We start from the raw sequence: 15,755 nt of genomic DNA, 5'->3' as shown, positions 1-15,755 counted from the left end.
GGAGTGCCTCTGCTTTACATTTCGCTTTCCTTTTCCTCGCCGGGCCGACAGGAAAACGAAACTGATCAGAGACGGGGGACCGCCGCGGAGGCGTTTTTCAGCCTGCGTTTTTGTGCAATCGCAGATGTCCTTCTTTAAAAAAAAAAAAAAAGTCCATAAAACCTCAGAAGAGCCCTTCAGCTGGATCAGGCCCAAGGCTCATCAAAGCCCAGCCTCCTGTCCTCACAGTGGCCAACCAGGTGCCTCTGCATATGCTCAGAGGCACCTTGTTGCTTACACCTAGCGTTAAGTCCACCCAGCTGAGCTGAGCAGACAAGCCATAAGTCTGCTCCTCTCCCGCTCCCCCCCCCACACACCTTGGGGAGAGGAAAAGAACATCAGAAGAGCCCAGATGCTGGATCAGGCCAGTGGTGGCCCATCCGGTCCAGCATCCTGCCCTCACAGTGGCCGACCAATTGCCCCAATGGGAAGCCCACAGGCAGGACCTGAGCGCAAGAGCGCTGTCTCCCTCCTGCAGTTTCCAGCAATCCATGTATTCAGAGGCAATTATGTCCTCCGACAGAGCCATTGTGGGTAGTAGCCAGCCACTGAAAGCCCTATTCCTCCACGGATTTCTCTGTGAACTGCCTCCCCCATTGAGACTCAAGGTGGTGTACAGCAATACTTAAATGGTCATGCACATTATTATTGGCGTGCATGTTTTAATACATTAAAGAATCTGTTACAACGAGAATCATGTTGCAGCTTAAACTTGTTTACACGTGTTTCACTGAACACAAGTGTAAGCTGTCCCTGTACAAGTCTAAGTGTTTGTGTGAAAGACTGCATACTTGTTGCTCAGCTGTTGTGTTTGCAGGAGCAGAGGCTGTACACTCATTGAAAGTTACATGTGAATTATTCTTCAAGTGAACAGCTCAGGTATTTGTGTAAACACAGGTGAACAGAGCAGTAGTGTAGCTGCACATTCAGAAGTGCAGAGTCCCTTCATGTTAGTCATAGCCATGCCCCTTCCCCTTGTTTCCTGCTGAGTTGGGAAAGAGATCCTTGTTAATGCCTTCTCCCACAACAGACATCCTTAGGAGCCAATAAGCACAAAATGGGAGTGTTAGCCACTGAGAAGAGTCTTCTCAGTGGCTGACTCACCTCCTTTCACTCTGATTGGTTCCAATCAGCAAGAAAGGTTAAGGAAGCATGTTAGAAGACTCTTCTCAGTGGCTAACACACTCCCCTTTTGTGCTGATTGGCTGACAGGATGCTGGAGACATAGGGATCCTGCTGGGACCCTGCTCCCAAAAAAGTAAAGGGTCTAAAACCCACAGAGACCCTGGACGACTACACCCCTGAGACAGACTGTACACTCATTAAATGTAATGTGTGAACACACCTATGGTGACCAAAGGGGGGGACTGGAGAGAGAATCTGCTAACCTGCACATTTATTCAGTCCGTGATAAATACACTCCCATTTTTATAGTGCCACAAGACTCCTTGTTTTAATTATTGGTTTGTTACTTGTAAATTTATAGTCTTTCCTTCCTCCCAGAGGGAGGAGTCCAGGACAGCTCACATTAATAAAATTACATTAAAACAATTTGAAAAAACACATTTATAGACACATAGAGAGACCCACTTTCCCATGTGGCCTGAGTGCAGGTCTCACAACAACCCCCGGATCCTCCACCATGCACCAGATTCCTATGGCAGATGCACAGGACTTTCCAACCTGCTCATGAAGCTATGCCTTTAGAGGGCAGCTTGAAATATAGACAATCGTGGTGTTGATCATGTTCATCTCCATGCGGTGAAAAGCTTTCCTCACCAGTGTCTTCCACAGCTTAGAAGCTGCTGTTAAAAGCACAAGAGCTGTACTTTTCTGGTCAGTTGGGTACCCTATTTGCCCCCTACTCTCCAACCCCCTACTGTCCCCCGCCCTCCCCTTGTACCACATATCATGTGTGCTGTTATATCTTGAGAAATACCTATTGCTGGGATTTGGGGGATTCCACAGAGTCTGGTAATTTCAACATAGGTCAAAAGCAGTTGCTTTAGCTGAGTTTCACTTTCCTTTTTCTGTGGTGGGAGATGTTGTAGGAACGCAAAGAACTGCTTAACTCCTATTCTGTTGGGTGTTTTTAGAATTATTATATATATGCCATTCTTTCTAGCTTGCTTCTTCTCTCTCCCCCCCACACCCAAATTAAAACACAGGGGGAAATCAAGGGGTCAGTGTGAATCTCAATGCCCCCTCACACTGCCCTTTTTCTTGCTGTTCTCCCAACCTGCAGAGTAAATGGATTGAGCTCACATCCACACATTTAAAGTGCATGGCTTCCCACAAAGAATCTTAAATATAAGGCAGGCGCCATCTCTGTTATTTTTTCGGCACCTATTGAAGACCTTCCTCTTTCAACAAGCCTTATCCCAGCCTGTGTCTGTGTTGGAACTGCTTTTTAATATGTTTTTAAACCTTCCCCCCCCCCAATGGTTTTACTCTTTTTTAAAAAAAAGATGGCACTCAAAAAGCCCTCCATCACAGAACCCCCCCCCCTTGCTGATGATAGCCTTATAAGGGTCACTAGTCACATCATACCCTTGGCAAGAAGGCATTCCCCCACCCCACGCTCATGCAAGGGAAAGAGTGACAATTCTGGCTGCTTGTTGCAAGACTGTGTCCGGTTCCATGCAGGTGCTTTGTCATGCCACAACCCATGCACGATGCTTTTATGTGGACAAACAAATGCGTCCTTTAATAATGTAGCAGAAGGGCGCAAGGCCATTTTTCAGACTGAAGGCCATGTTCCCCTCTGGGCAGCCTTCCAGGACCCACACAGCAGTAATGGGCAGAGCAACAAGTGTGAATTTTACCTTTGCACAGTAAGCTAGTTTCTACACACACCTTATCTGTCCTTCCAGACAACAATGAGGCATGATCAGTGCTCCAGGACCCCTCTCAGCCAGGCAAAAACATTCTAGGAATGTGCAAAGCAGGAGTGTTGCCTGGGGAGCCCTCTGAGGGCCAGAGAGAGACCAGGAGGGCCACTTTTACCCCCTGCAGGCCTGAGGTAGCATTTAAGATAGCCCTTAGCAGAAGACAGAGATGAATTCAAAATGATTCACAAAATATATTTTATTGGACTGCCCAATACAAGTTGTAGTAAGACAAGATCCCATATTTATTTATTTTCAGCATTTATACCCTCCCTTTCTATTAACAAGAACAAAAAATAATAGAATCATAGAATAGTAGAGCTGGTAGGGTCTTTTAAGGCCATCTAGTCCAACCCCCTGCTCAGTGCAGGAATCCATTCCTGACAGCTGGCTGTCCAGCTGCCTCTTGAAGGCCTCCAGCATTGGAAAGCCCACCACCTCCCTAGGTCATTGGCTACATTGTCATACCGCTCTAACAGGAAGTTTTTCCTGATGTTCAGTCGAAATCTGGCTTCCTGTAACTTGAACCCATTATTCCGGGTCCTGCACTCTGGGATGATCAAGGAGGGATCCTGGCCCTCCTCTGCACGGCAGACTTTCAAGAGTGCTATGCTATTTTGCCTCAGTCTTCTCTTCTCAAGGCTAAACATGCCCAGAGAGCTAGCTTAACAACATACACCATGTGTGGGGAACCTTTGGCCCTCCAGGTGTTGCTGAACTGCAACTCCCATCATTCCTGGCCATTGGCCCAGCTTGCTGGGGCAGGTGGGAGTTCTAGTTTAGCAACATCTGAAGAGCCAAAGGTTCCCCACATCTGATATAGACCAAGTGCTCAGGGGTACTTCAATCAAGGTGTCTTACAATCAAAAATAAAATGCTACAAAAATAATTTTTAAAGTATCAATTGTGGCATTGAACTTCATCATCCTGTTTTTTCTTTTGTTTTCTACTTTAAAAGATGCATTATTTGTTAACAAGCTAAACAACAGGCAGTGTTCAATGACACCAAAGTCTGTAGTATCTATAGTAACATTTGCAAAGGCATTATCGGCCACCCAGTGCCTCCCATAGAAAGAGCAGGATGAAAAATCAGAACATCTGCCTTGCATGCAGAAGGTCCCAGATTCAATCCCCAGCATATTCAGGTACGGCTGGGAGAATTCCCTGTCTGAAAACTTAGAGAGCTGCTGCCAGTCAGTGTAGACAATACTGAGCTAGATGGACCAATGGTATGACCCAGTATAAAGCCACTTCCCTAAAAGGGGGGAGGGACCGGTGGCCCTTCAGATGTTGCTGCACTATTTATTTTTATTTATTTATTTATTTATTTATTTATTTATTTATTAAATTTATATACCGCCCGACTAGCGATAGCTCTCTGGGCGGTGAACATAAAATAGTATAAAAATACAATGAATAACAATATTTAAAATATTTCTACCCCGCCCTTCTACCCCACAATGGAGCACTCAGGGCAGCTTACTATAAAATCACACACGTACATAATAAAATTACACAGAATAAAAACACAAGACAAAACAGCAAGTTAAAATACGTAAAATCCCATGATTTAAAATACAGAAAATATCATAAAATACAATAAGCATGGGTATATAAACAAACCGAGAAACCTACATGTATATATTTGAGTACATATACAGGGAAACAATAGTAAAAACCACAAGATAAAAATTAAAAATAGAAAAGTAGAGATAGTATTAGACTCATCCGTCAGACCCTCTCAAAGGCTCTCCAGAACAAGATCGTTTTTACGAATTTCCAGAAAACCATCAGGGAGGGAGCAGAACAGGCTTCTTGAGGTAGAGAATTCCAAAGCCTAGGAGCCACAACCGAAAAGGCTCTCTCTCGCGTGCCTGGCAGTCAAACATCTTTAATTCCAGGCATGCAGAAGAGACCAGAGGCAGATGACCTTAAATCCAGGTCAGGAGCATACAGGCACAAGCAGTCCTTCAGATACACTGGTCCAAGGTTGGGGATGATAGTGGTCCAAGGCCACTATCATCCCTGACCATTGGCCATGCTGGGTGGGGCTGATGAGAGCTGGAGTCAAAGAACATCTGAAGGGTCAGAGGTTCCCCATCGCTGATTTAAAGTGTGAAACATCATCACACAAAGTACCCGTCCCAACGGCCACAGAGAGAGCACTCTTCAGTCAGCAGAAGAGTCAGCCAGACAAGAACAAAGTGTGGAGTGCAACAAAATAACTGAAATCAGTACTAAAAAATCAGAATAACAATAGAAGCAGAAGGAGTTCATCCATGAAGCCAAGCTATCTCAGAGCATCGCTCAGTTTCAAAAGGGGAATTTCCATAAATTATTCACTCTTGACCAGTCGTTGAGCTCTTACCTGTGACAAAACCACTTTTACTAGGGGACCTACAAGTTGGGATCTGCACCCTAGAATCCTAGAATAGTAGAGTTGGAAGGGGCCTATAAGGCCATCAAGTCCAACCCCCTGCTCAATGCAGGAACCCTCCCAGAAGAAGACAATAATGAGGCACCCTTGTCCCGATACCCAAAGGGGTAACACGCAAAGAGAGATTTTCCTTTGGTGTTGCCCCTTTGGGGTCAACTTGCTACCCATGTTGGGCCCAGGGGATCTTATATGAGAGGGGGGGGCAGGAGGTCAGAAAGGCCAGTAAGCTGAGCCATTCACCAAATTAGCCCCCTCGAAGGCGCAAGTTCATGTAAATAGTGCTGTAAGGAGCGATGTTGTAGTCTGACAGCTTGTGGCCATCCTCCAGAGGTCTCCCATCGTATGTGAGCCAGAACTGTTCTTTCTGGATCTTCTCCTGTTGCTGAACCTTGGCTCTGAAGTGGTCCACCGTATCCGAAGGCAAGATGTCATAGGTTCTGGTTTGGCCCTTGGGGTTATTCAGGAAGACGGTGATGGTTTCCTCATTAGTGACCTTCAACAGGATGGTGTCCCCAGATTGCAGCCCGAATTCAGAGAGCTGTGCACCATCCCTCAGAGAGCGTCGGCTATTGGGCGGTATAGAAATAGAATAAATAAATAAATAAATAAATAAAATCCCGCAGGTTGATGTGGATGCCATTCTGGCAGCTCAGCTTCTGCTGATACTGCGACACCCCCATCTTTTGCCCAATTTGGATTTTGAAATCCAAACATATAGCTGGGAACCTGGAATGCAAACAAAGGAATTCAAAGTCAGTAGCCAAACGGGGAAGCTTGATTCTGTCCCAGGGTTTTCATCCATGGAGGATGACTGAACCTCCGAAGGCGTGGGGACGGCGTACCTGATGCAGAGAAAAAGGAGGATATGGCCAAGACCAAGGGTGGGGAATCTTTCTGGCTCCATGGGTCAGAGCCTTATCCGGACTGGCCTTGCAGGCCGTCCACCTGTCAATCACATGACATCATTACAGCGTCACATGGCTGACAGGTGGAGTGTCCTGCCCATCTGTCAAAATCTTTTGTGGGAGTTAACCATGTGCCGACAGCCAGCCGGCTGGCATGTGCTTGGGGACTGCAACACAAAGGGGTTCGGGGAGCGCTGATCGTAGGACTGGCAAAGTGCTTTCCCCCCCCCTCTCCTGGGTGGGGAGGAGCCATCATTTTATAGGCTTCCTTTGCATGCATGTGCCTGTTCCCTGCTGGGAACAGGCACGCACAGCCAAACTGGGCAGGATTTAACCCGTGCTCCTCAACTGGGAACTTCTCACCTGCTGGGAACATGCACCTGCAGTCAATGCAGAACTGGACCCCCCCCCTTCCTGGCCATCAGCTAATATACCCCAAGTGATGTCAGCTTACTGACAGGTGGGTGTGGCTTCAGGATGGAAAGATCTGTCCATTTCGGCTCTCTCAGTTTCTCATTTTCCCAATCTTAAATTCAGTTCACATGTCTGCAGCAATCTGCGATTTTATTTTTAAAATCCTCAGGAAAATTCTCCAGTTTTTTAGTGCAGAGTTTTCCTAATAAACACATATTTGTAGGTGGCTTTGACTGACATTTTTGCAAGCAATTTCTCGTCATATAATGCATTTTTCTATGTCATTTTCATTCATACATTCATTTTTCATGAACACTTTCCCCGAACACGTGCATTTTTGTAAACAGCGTTTCGTTGGCAAGCTGCACTGCAACATTTGGCCAAGTGCAAATTTCAAAGGATGGCTGTGTTTCAGTCCTCATATTGTTTCGGAAAATATGGATTTGATAGACTCGGCTTGAAATGCGAACTGAATCAAATTTCTCACCCATCCCTAGTGCGGTTTGGAGGCAAATGGCCATGTGGACCAAACTGGACCCCTTGGCAAGCCAAGATTGGCCCGCCGGCTGGAGGTTCCCTACCCCTGGTCAAGACAAACTAGTAAGGGAATCCATAGGAACTAAAAATATCCCCACTTCTGCCACTTGGAAATCCACCCGCATCACAAGTAAGGGCGGTCCGGCTTGTGACTTGCCCTTTCTTGAAGCTTCGTGGGTTGCTTCCATATGGCCTGTTCGCTGAGCATTCACCCTGATGCATTTGTGCTAAATTTGTGGAGAGGTTAGACAATATTGGCTATTTAGTCAGCATGCACGCTGGTTCATTTGCGGGGAGATTAGATGATGTTGCATCAAGCAATTGTTATCACACATTTTCCAGTGCATTTGCTGGTCACTTTCCCTTAATGCAAAAAGTTGGACCTTTTGGGGAACTAGGCTTGTTGCACAAGAGCTCCAAATCAGCTTTAATTGCACACATTGAAACTGCAGGTATATGATTGGATCCAGCCCCAAAATACCAAGAGTCTGGAAGCACCCATAGAACCCAGAAGAGGAGGCATTTCACCTTCACCGGAACAGCCCAAGGAGCGACTGGAGATCCATCAAATTTCTTGCAGCATTTCTGATGAGAACAATATTCAGCTTCTTTAGCCAGCAGATCCCAGCGACTCCCTTTTCCTACGATCCCAGTTGGATCAGCCGGGTCCAGGATGACTGGCCTGAAATCCAGAAACAGCCAGTGAGGTGTAGGGGATTACAGACCTGGTTTCAAAACCTTGGTTAGCCGTGAAGCAGACTGTATGGTTGTAAGCAAGCAATTCCATATCAGCCTCAGTTTTCCCACCTGCTAAATGGGAATGGGAATGTCCTAACTTTATCAGACTGTAAAGAATTTTGGACATCAAGGCCCTGAGAGTTGCACCGCTGGCCATTTAGAACACGCTGTAATCAGCAATGTTCATTTTGATTATATATAATATATAAATATAATATCAAATAATATAAAATATTCACTGTATTAAAATAAAATATCCACTATACTCTTTTCAGTGCCTGCTTAAAACACTTCTGTTTAGGCAAGCCTACCAAGACACACAGAAGTTGATGTGATTTAATCTTTTATTTATTATTTATTTATTAGATTTATATCCTGCGCTGTGCTGGGGCCCGTACGGGGAAGCCCTTGGGGTGCTGGATTTGGCCTTTGGCCCTCCAGTTGCCTATCCTGATAAGAACTAATGATGAACTTGAGTTGATACATAGGCAATGGACTGCCTTCAAGTCAATCCCGATTTATGGCGACCCTATGAATAGGGTTTTCATGGTAAGCGGTATTCAGAGGGGGTTCCCCATTGCCTCCCTCTGAGGCTAGTCCTCCCCAGCTGGCTAGGGCCTGCTCAGCTTGCCGCAGCTGCACAAGCCTGCCCCTTCCTTGTCTGCAACTGCCAGCTGGGGGGCAACTGGGCTCCTTGGGACTATACAGCTTGCCCATGGCTTCACAGGTGGCAGGGCACGTAACCTCTGAGCCACTCCCTGTGGGGGTGATCTTTAGCTGGCCCTTGATGCCCAGGAGACACGAGTGGGGATTTGAACTCACAGACTCTGGACTCCCAGCCAGGCTCTCCTCCCCACTGTACCAGCACTGATCAGACAGAGGAGAACTTTTGGCAAGGTGAGGGTCTCTGGCAATGATCCGTGGTGGTGTGTGAGATGTAACGAATCCACAATAGCATCTCCATTCTAACCTGTAAAACCTCAGAGCATACAAAAGAAGCTGACCTGGGGTGTCGGAGCTGGTCTTGCAGGTATCGCTTGAGGGTCTCATTCTGAAAGTCATAGTTTATCGTCCAAAATATGCAGAGGTCTCTGTATTGCTGGAGAAGCCACAGCACTGTCTGGAACCCTTCTGCCATGTCAAAATCTGTTGTGTGACTTCCCTGCTCCCAGGAGTAGACGACCAGCAGCTCCAGGGCATACTGTGGGGGTAACGATTCCCCCTTTTTGAGCTCTGGTTTGTGTGGACATACATACTAGGAAGAAGAGGAGGGAGAGGAAAAGACATGGAGTTAAAACTTCCGGGTGTAGTTTTTCCCCCCCATTACATAATCAGGGGAATGTTTCCAAAAGGGGTATATATTAAATGGTACGCTCGACCCATTGCTTCAATTCGTTGCCCAAAATAAATGGAATCCTATGCCTTATTTGATTCATTGAACCATAGAATTGCAGAGTTCGAAGGGGCCTCTAAGGCCATCGGGTCCAACCCCCTGATCAAGGGAAAAATCCAACTTAAAGCATCCCCGGCAGGTGGCTGTCCAACTGCCTCTTGAATGCCTCCAGCACTGGAGAGCCCACCACCTCCCTAGGCCATTGGTTCCACTGTCGTGCGGCTCTCACACTTAGTTAGTTTTTCCTGATGTTCAGTCAAAATTCACTTTAAAATATGCTTCCATATTCAGTACTCTCCTCCCACTTCTCCTGTCAATTTGAACAGTAGAGGTTTTTGGATTTGGGGAATCTTAGAGCCAAATATGCTTCAGGGCATCCTCGTTTGTGACTTTCAGGCATCTCTGGAAAACCTTTTTATGCCGATGGGTCTTTGCATCCATTTATTTTTGATCATCCCATCACCGTAATGGTTATCGTATTTTTGTTTTTTAAAGGGTGCTTTATTATATTTTAACATTGCACACTGCCCTGAAAGTGTACGATGTGGCGGTATAGAAATACTTTTATAAATAATTATAAATACATAGTAAAATAAACCTTCCGCTCATGGGCTGAGTGTGGGGGTGTAGGGGGCGGCGCTTGGAAATGGGACCTCATCGCCGTACCTCTTTGTACCAGTGTTTCACCAGCCTGATGAGACTCTTCACCTTGGTGGGGCGCTCGATGATGAAATCCCTCTGCAATTCCGTGAAGCAAGGAGAGAACTGACCCCAACGGCCATTGCTGCTTTTGATCAGGTCAATGTACACCTGAGGACTGGGCTTGGTGCCGTTGTACTGGCCTGTCTTTGGAAAATGCAGAGCAACATAGCTGAACGGGAAAGTAAAGACAAGCCCCTCGCGCTTGCAGTTCTGCTGTATCACATCAGGGATGAGGAACTTCAAGCTGCGAGGGCCACATGCAGGCCTTCAGGGCCGCTCCCAAGGCCACACCCACTATCCCTAGGCCACGCCTCTCACTGACTCCCACTTTTGCATGCCTAGAATGTAGCTTTACTGTACAAAATGTGGGTTGATCTGCTCACGCAACAAATGTGTGCTGACCTGCCTTCTGCCCCTGCCCTCAACTGGCATGTGGCCCCTAGGAAATTGTCCATAAGGAAATGCAGCCCTCCGGCTGAAAACCGCTCTCCCACCTCTGTATGACTTTATCGAGGCTGGGAGAATAATTCCACGACACATTAGCAGGGGGAAAATGCTTCAGGTTGCATCCAATCTTAGCGTACTCAGAGCAGGCCCATTGAAATTAGTGGGCATGGCGAATTTAGAGTCATTAATTTTAATAGATTTACTCTGAGTATACATTAGTTGGATGCAACCCATAAATAGGCATTTGTTCAGGGGGGTTGGGGAACGATGCAGTAGGCCACTGAGCTACAGACCTCCCTTAAGTTGCCTTATCCTGAGTCAGACCATGTAGCTCAGTATTGTCTGCACTGACTGGCAGCAGCTCTCCAGGGCTTCAGGCGGGGGACATTCCCAGCCTTACCTGGAGATGCTGGGGATTGAACATGGGACCTTCTGCATGCAAAGCAGGTGTTCTGCCACTGAGCTCAGGCCACATCCTGGCTGCAGTAACTTGGTGCGTTGTGTCGCTGGGCTCTCAAGAGGACCTGAAGGAAAGCAATGACTCCAGCCCCACACTGCTGCCAGAGAGTCTGACCCCAGCCACCTCCTGCAACCCAGGGTCTGGTTGGAAATAAGACCATCCATCCCCTGCATCAGACACCCTCACCGAGAGCGTTGTAGGCTGGCAACACGTCAAATTCAATGGACTCTTCGAAATCCCTTGAGCGGAGCTTGAAGCTCAGCACCCGCAGGTTTGACCACGATGTCGGCTTAATATCGACTTCAATCCCCTTCTTCTCTTTGCACTCCTTGAGCCTCTTCTCCATCTCCTGGATGATCAGCTTCCTGTCTCTTTCCTGGTCTTCGTAGCCTTTGAAGATGTCGAGGAACACCACGAGGTCGGCATCCGAGCCCCCTTTCAGAGCTGTGCCTTTCTTCGAAGAGCCTCCCTGGGAAGGGAAATCGGATGAGGTCACACAGAATAGTAGAGTTGGAGGGGGTCTACAAGGCCATCCAGTCCAATCTGCTGCTCAGTGCAGGAATCCAACTTAAAGCATCCCCGACAGCTGGCTGTCCAGCTGCCTCTTGAATGCCTCCAGGGTTGGAGAGCCCACCACCTCCCTAGGTCATTGTTGTATCACTCTAGCATTTAGGGAATTTTTCCTGATGTTCTGGCAAAATCTGGCTTCCTGTCACTTGATCCCATTATTCCATATCCTGCACTTGGGGAGGATCAAGGAGAGATCCTGGCCCTCCTCTGTGTGGCAACCTTTCAACTACTTAAAGAGTGTTATCCTGTCTCCCCTCCTCTTCTCAAGGCCAAACATGCCCAGTTCTTTCAGTCTCTCCTCACAGGGCTTTGCTTACTGTCCCTTGATCATCCTCCTTGCTCTTCTCTGAACCTGTTCCAGTTGCATGCAATACTCTTGCTTCCCTGTGCTCAAATGAATGAGTACCAACAGATTCTAGATAAGCGATATATTTTGCCACAGCCTGAGAAAGAAGGAAAGAGCTTTGAGGGTGCTGCCTCTCTGAAGATCTGAGAGGGGCAATGAAATATGTTGTTCGTAGGAATTAGGCAATCTGCCTCCACCCATGTTCAACTTGTATATTTGTACATAAACCAAAAAAAAAAAACACCCCATAAATTCCACAAGTTTTGGGGCATAGTATGCATGGGGAAACTGACCAAAATGGTCAGAGTTAGAGTAAAATAATTTTCATATTGGATTGGTGCAAGAAAATGCAAATCTGTAAGCATTGCTAGGAATATTGTGAAATACTTATTGACATCGTCTGTATATTCCATCTGGTTATGTATAGCAGAGGTTCTCTCACTGTGGTCCGTGAGCCACCAGCGGTCCAGGCTTTATCTAGGTGGTCCATGGCATGTCAGTATTAAAAATTCCTACCGCTTTTTAATTGCATTTTTATTGCTTCTTTGATATCTGATACTGTGTTTGTGTTCGAACTCTCTGGAATGCAAATTGTAATACCATAACATACAGTATAAGAAATAAAAGAATGAATAAAAATACAATTAAAGATTAAATAGCACGCAGCACAATGCATTACAATTTCTACAAGAGGGAGAAAAATCATCAAGTGGCCCTTCAAGCCCACCAGAAATTTTCAAACGGTCTGTGAGTGGCGGGAAAGTTTGGGAATCTCTAATGCATAGGATATTCATGCTCCCTGTTTATTTATCTCTTAACTTTTCTCCCCCAACATATTTCCATTATTATTACATATTTACCTTTATTAAAAAAGAAAGGGGGGGAGAAATAAATAAATAATACAAATCATGTTTTTTATTTGGAGAAATTTAAGAGTAGCTAGAGGAGAAGAACACATAAGCTGGGGAAGGATTATTGTTAGTTTTTTCTCAGGAATATAGTATTATTGAACTCCCGTTAATGATGAATTGAGTTGGCGATATGATGAGATGAGATAATAATAATAATAATAAATTTAATTTCTGTGTCGCCTGTCTGGCCGATGGCCACTCTAGGCGACGTACAAAATCGTTAAAACACAATATGATAAAATACAGTAATACAATATAAAAACAGTATAAAAGCAATACAGCTGGAACAACAATATTAAAACAGGGCAGGAGGCATTTCAATCATAGCAATTAACCCTCCCCGGAGATCCCAAAGGCCTGTTGAAAGAGCCAGGTCTTTAAGGCTTTCCAAAATGCATTTAGGGAAGAGGCATGCCGGAGATCTTGTGGGAGGGAGTTCCAGAGGGTGGGGGCCGCCACTGAGAATGCCCTCTCTCTAGTACCCGCCAATCTAGCTGTTTTTGTTGGCGGGATTGAGAGAAGGCCCTGTGTGGCTGATCTGGTCGGGCGGCATAATTGGTGGCGTTGAAGGCGCTCCGTGAGATAAACTGGGCCGAAACCGTTTAGGGATTTAAAGGTTAATACCAACACCTTGAACTGGGCTTGGAAAACAATTGGAAGCCAGTGTAGATCGAACAACACTGGTGTGATGTGATCCCGGCGGCGACTGTTCGTAAGTAGTCGAGCCGCCGCATTTTGTATAAGTTGTAATTTCCGGACCGTTTTCAAGGGTAACCCCACGTAGAGCGCATTACAGTAATCCAAACGAGAGGTGACCAGGGCGTGTACTACCAGTGGGAGCTGATGAACAGGAAGGTAGGGTTGCAGTCTTCGTATGAGGTGTAGTTGATACCAGGCTGCCCGGTTCACTGCCGAAATCTGAGCCTCCATGGACAGCCTGGAATCAAGTACAACCTCAAGGCTGCGGACCTGGTCCTTTAGGGGTAGACTCACCCCATTGAACTTCAAGTCAACATCTCCCAACCTTCTTTTGTCCCCCACGAGCAGCACCTCGGTCTTATCGGGGTTTAGCTTCAGCTTGTTCCTTCCCATCCATCCACTCACGGATTCCAGGCACTTGGACAAGGTCTCCACAGCCAACTCTGGCGAAGATTTAAACGAGAGATAGAGCTGAGTGTCATCTGCATATTGGTGACACTGCAGCCCAAATCTCCTAATGATTGTCCCCAGTGGCTTCATATAAATGTTAAATAGCATGGGAGAGAGGATAGAACCCTGTGGCATTATTTTTATATATCAAGTCGTATTGATGGTGGAATTGTTGATGGAATTATTGGTTAGACATTGAAACTCCATTTATAACTAAGATACAGACATATAATACATTTCCATTAAAATGTCTAAAAACAGTTAAAAAACCTCTTGATGACTCAGGGCCAGCGTTTTCAAGAAAAAAGAAACTAAGTTTAGGAGGCCTAGAGGAGGTACATGCCCTGCTGAAGCTTATCAGTAAAAGTACGTGCTGGGAAGCTATTGTGTGATGGCTAGCTTGGAATGCAGATATGGGTGGAGAAATTAATGTGCCAGGTGCATAAGAAGTGGAGGGCATAGTTAGAAGATCAACCAATGGAAAGGTGACAGGTTGGCACTAAGGGGCCAATTAGAATGTGCCATGAATTTTTGCTTGCAATGTATAAAAGTGTAGCACCCCCCCCCCATAAGGGGTGTGCTTGTTTTGCGAATTATCGCCTTGCACCTCTTCTGGCCAGAATGAAATAAAGCTTGTTGGACCCTTCAACCTGGGTGTGGTCATTTGGCTGTACTGCACACTGGGCAACGAACCCATTTGGGAGACAACACTCTGAGAACAACCACTCACTCTTTAGTGAGCCGGGCAGTAGTGCAGTGGCAAATTCAGGGTCCCTTCATGATAATCACAGTCATGCCTTCTCCCCTCTTTTTTGCTGCTGGGTTGAGAATGAGATCCTTGTTAATGCAGTCATCCTTAGGAGCTAATCAGCATGAAATGGGAGAGTGTTCGCTGCTGAGAAGAGTCTTCTCAGTGGCTGACTCCCCTCCTTTCACCTTGATTGCCTCCAAATAAGCAGGAAAAGAACAAGGAAGCATGTTAGAAGACTCTTCTCAGTGGCTAACCCACTCTCCTTTCACGCTGATTGGCTCATGGGACGCTGGAAACATAGGGAACCTGCTGGTACCTGGCTTCCCAAAAAGTAAGGGGACTAACCTCCCAAGCCAGCTTGGCGAAGGCTGCCCCACACCCTCCTTCAGAGCACTTACCTTAATCACCTTCAGCACCTGGATCTGGGGTGGGGGGGCGTCTTTGAAGCAGTTCTCCCGCAGGAACTCGCAGATGACTCTGATGGCACTGCGGACCTGACCCAGGAAGGCCTCACTGGGCTGGAGGGTGTCAAAAATGAACTTGTCCAGCCTCCTCCCTTCGGTTTCATAAAGTGCCATGGTAGAAAGAGAGGGAGCAAGGTGCCTGCTGCTCTGCGCTCCAGGACAAATAAAAGCTGGTTGCCCTTGAGCCTTTCACAGCTTCCGGTTCTTCCCCTGGCTGAACAGTTTCGTTTCTTAACTCTGACAAACCCCAGGATTTCAGATTAGATTTAGAGCCAAGCCACACATTTCTCACGGAAAGTGTGAGTCAATCCCTGAGATAAAAGGGGGGAGGAGAGTCATGCAGCAGAAAAACAACGGTGTGGGCACATGTGTGGTCTACTAATTGTTTCATCTGTGTTTACAATATTTATTTTTTTTACTTCTGCAGTTTTTTTGTCTATGCTTTAACTGGAGAGAGAAGTCGCTCTGAGATGCTTCATAGGAAGCAATTCATACATGAAATTAATAGTGATGATAGGTGGTATCCAATGGTAGTCATACTCAGAGTAGGCCCGTTGAATGAAGATGACTAACTTAGGTCAATTCATTTCAATGGGTCCACTCT

General features: G+C 46.3%; 1 protein-coding gene across 1 annotated transcript; it reads right to left on the bottom strand.

The window, feature by feature from the left end:
• Positions 1 to 5,797: 5,797 nt before the first annotated feature.
• On the bottom strand, positions 5,798 to 15,360 carry LOC133373171 (2'-5'-oligoadenylate synthase 1-like). The gene is made up of 6 exons (XM_061602554.1): positions 15,086 to 15,360; positions 11,147 to 11,429; positions 10,018 to 10,193; positions 8,963 to 9,213; positions 7,749 to 7,902; positions 5,798 to 5,930 (listed from the first exon to the last, which is right to left on the bottom strand). The coding sequence occupies exons 1-6, from the start codon at positions 15,263 to 15,265 to the stop codon at positions 5,895 to 5,897; spliced, it is 1,080 nt and encodes a 359-aa protein (XP_061458538.1). The 5' UTR covers positions 15,266 to 15,360; the 3' UTR covers positions 5,798 to 5,894.
• Positions 15,361 to 15,755: the final 395 nt, after the last annotated feature.

This window comes from Rhineura floridana, chromosome 19 (genome assembly GCF_030035675.1).
Source record: "Rhineura floridana isolate rRhiFlo1 chromosome 19, rRhiFlo1.hap2, whole genome shotgun sequence".
Classification (NCBI taxonomy): Eukaryota; Metazoa; Chordata; class Lepidosauria; order Squamata; family Rhineuridae; genus Rhineura; species Rhineura floridana.
Note: the sequence above shows the minus strand (reverse complement) of the source record. Positions and strands in the feature narration are given on the sequence as shown.

What these genes read in the sequence shown, in the direction of transcription:
- LOC133373171 (XM_061602554.1), bottom strand. Translation starts at nt 15,265, where the DNA reads ATGGCACTTTATGAAACCGAAGGGAGGAGGCTGGACAAGTTCATTTTT. An exon ending in AGGTGCTGAAGGTGATTAAG is followed by an intron (nt 11,430 to 15,085) that starts GTAAGTGCTCTG and finishes TTCCCTTCCCAG; the next exon opens with GGAGGCTCTTCGAAGAAAGG. An exon ending in CTTGGGCTGTTCCGGTGAAG is followed by an intron (nt 5,931 to 7,748) that starts GTGAAATGCCTC and finishes ACCGCCCAATAG; the next exon opens with CCGACGCTCTCTGAGGGATG.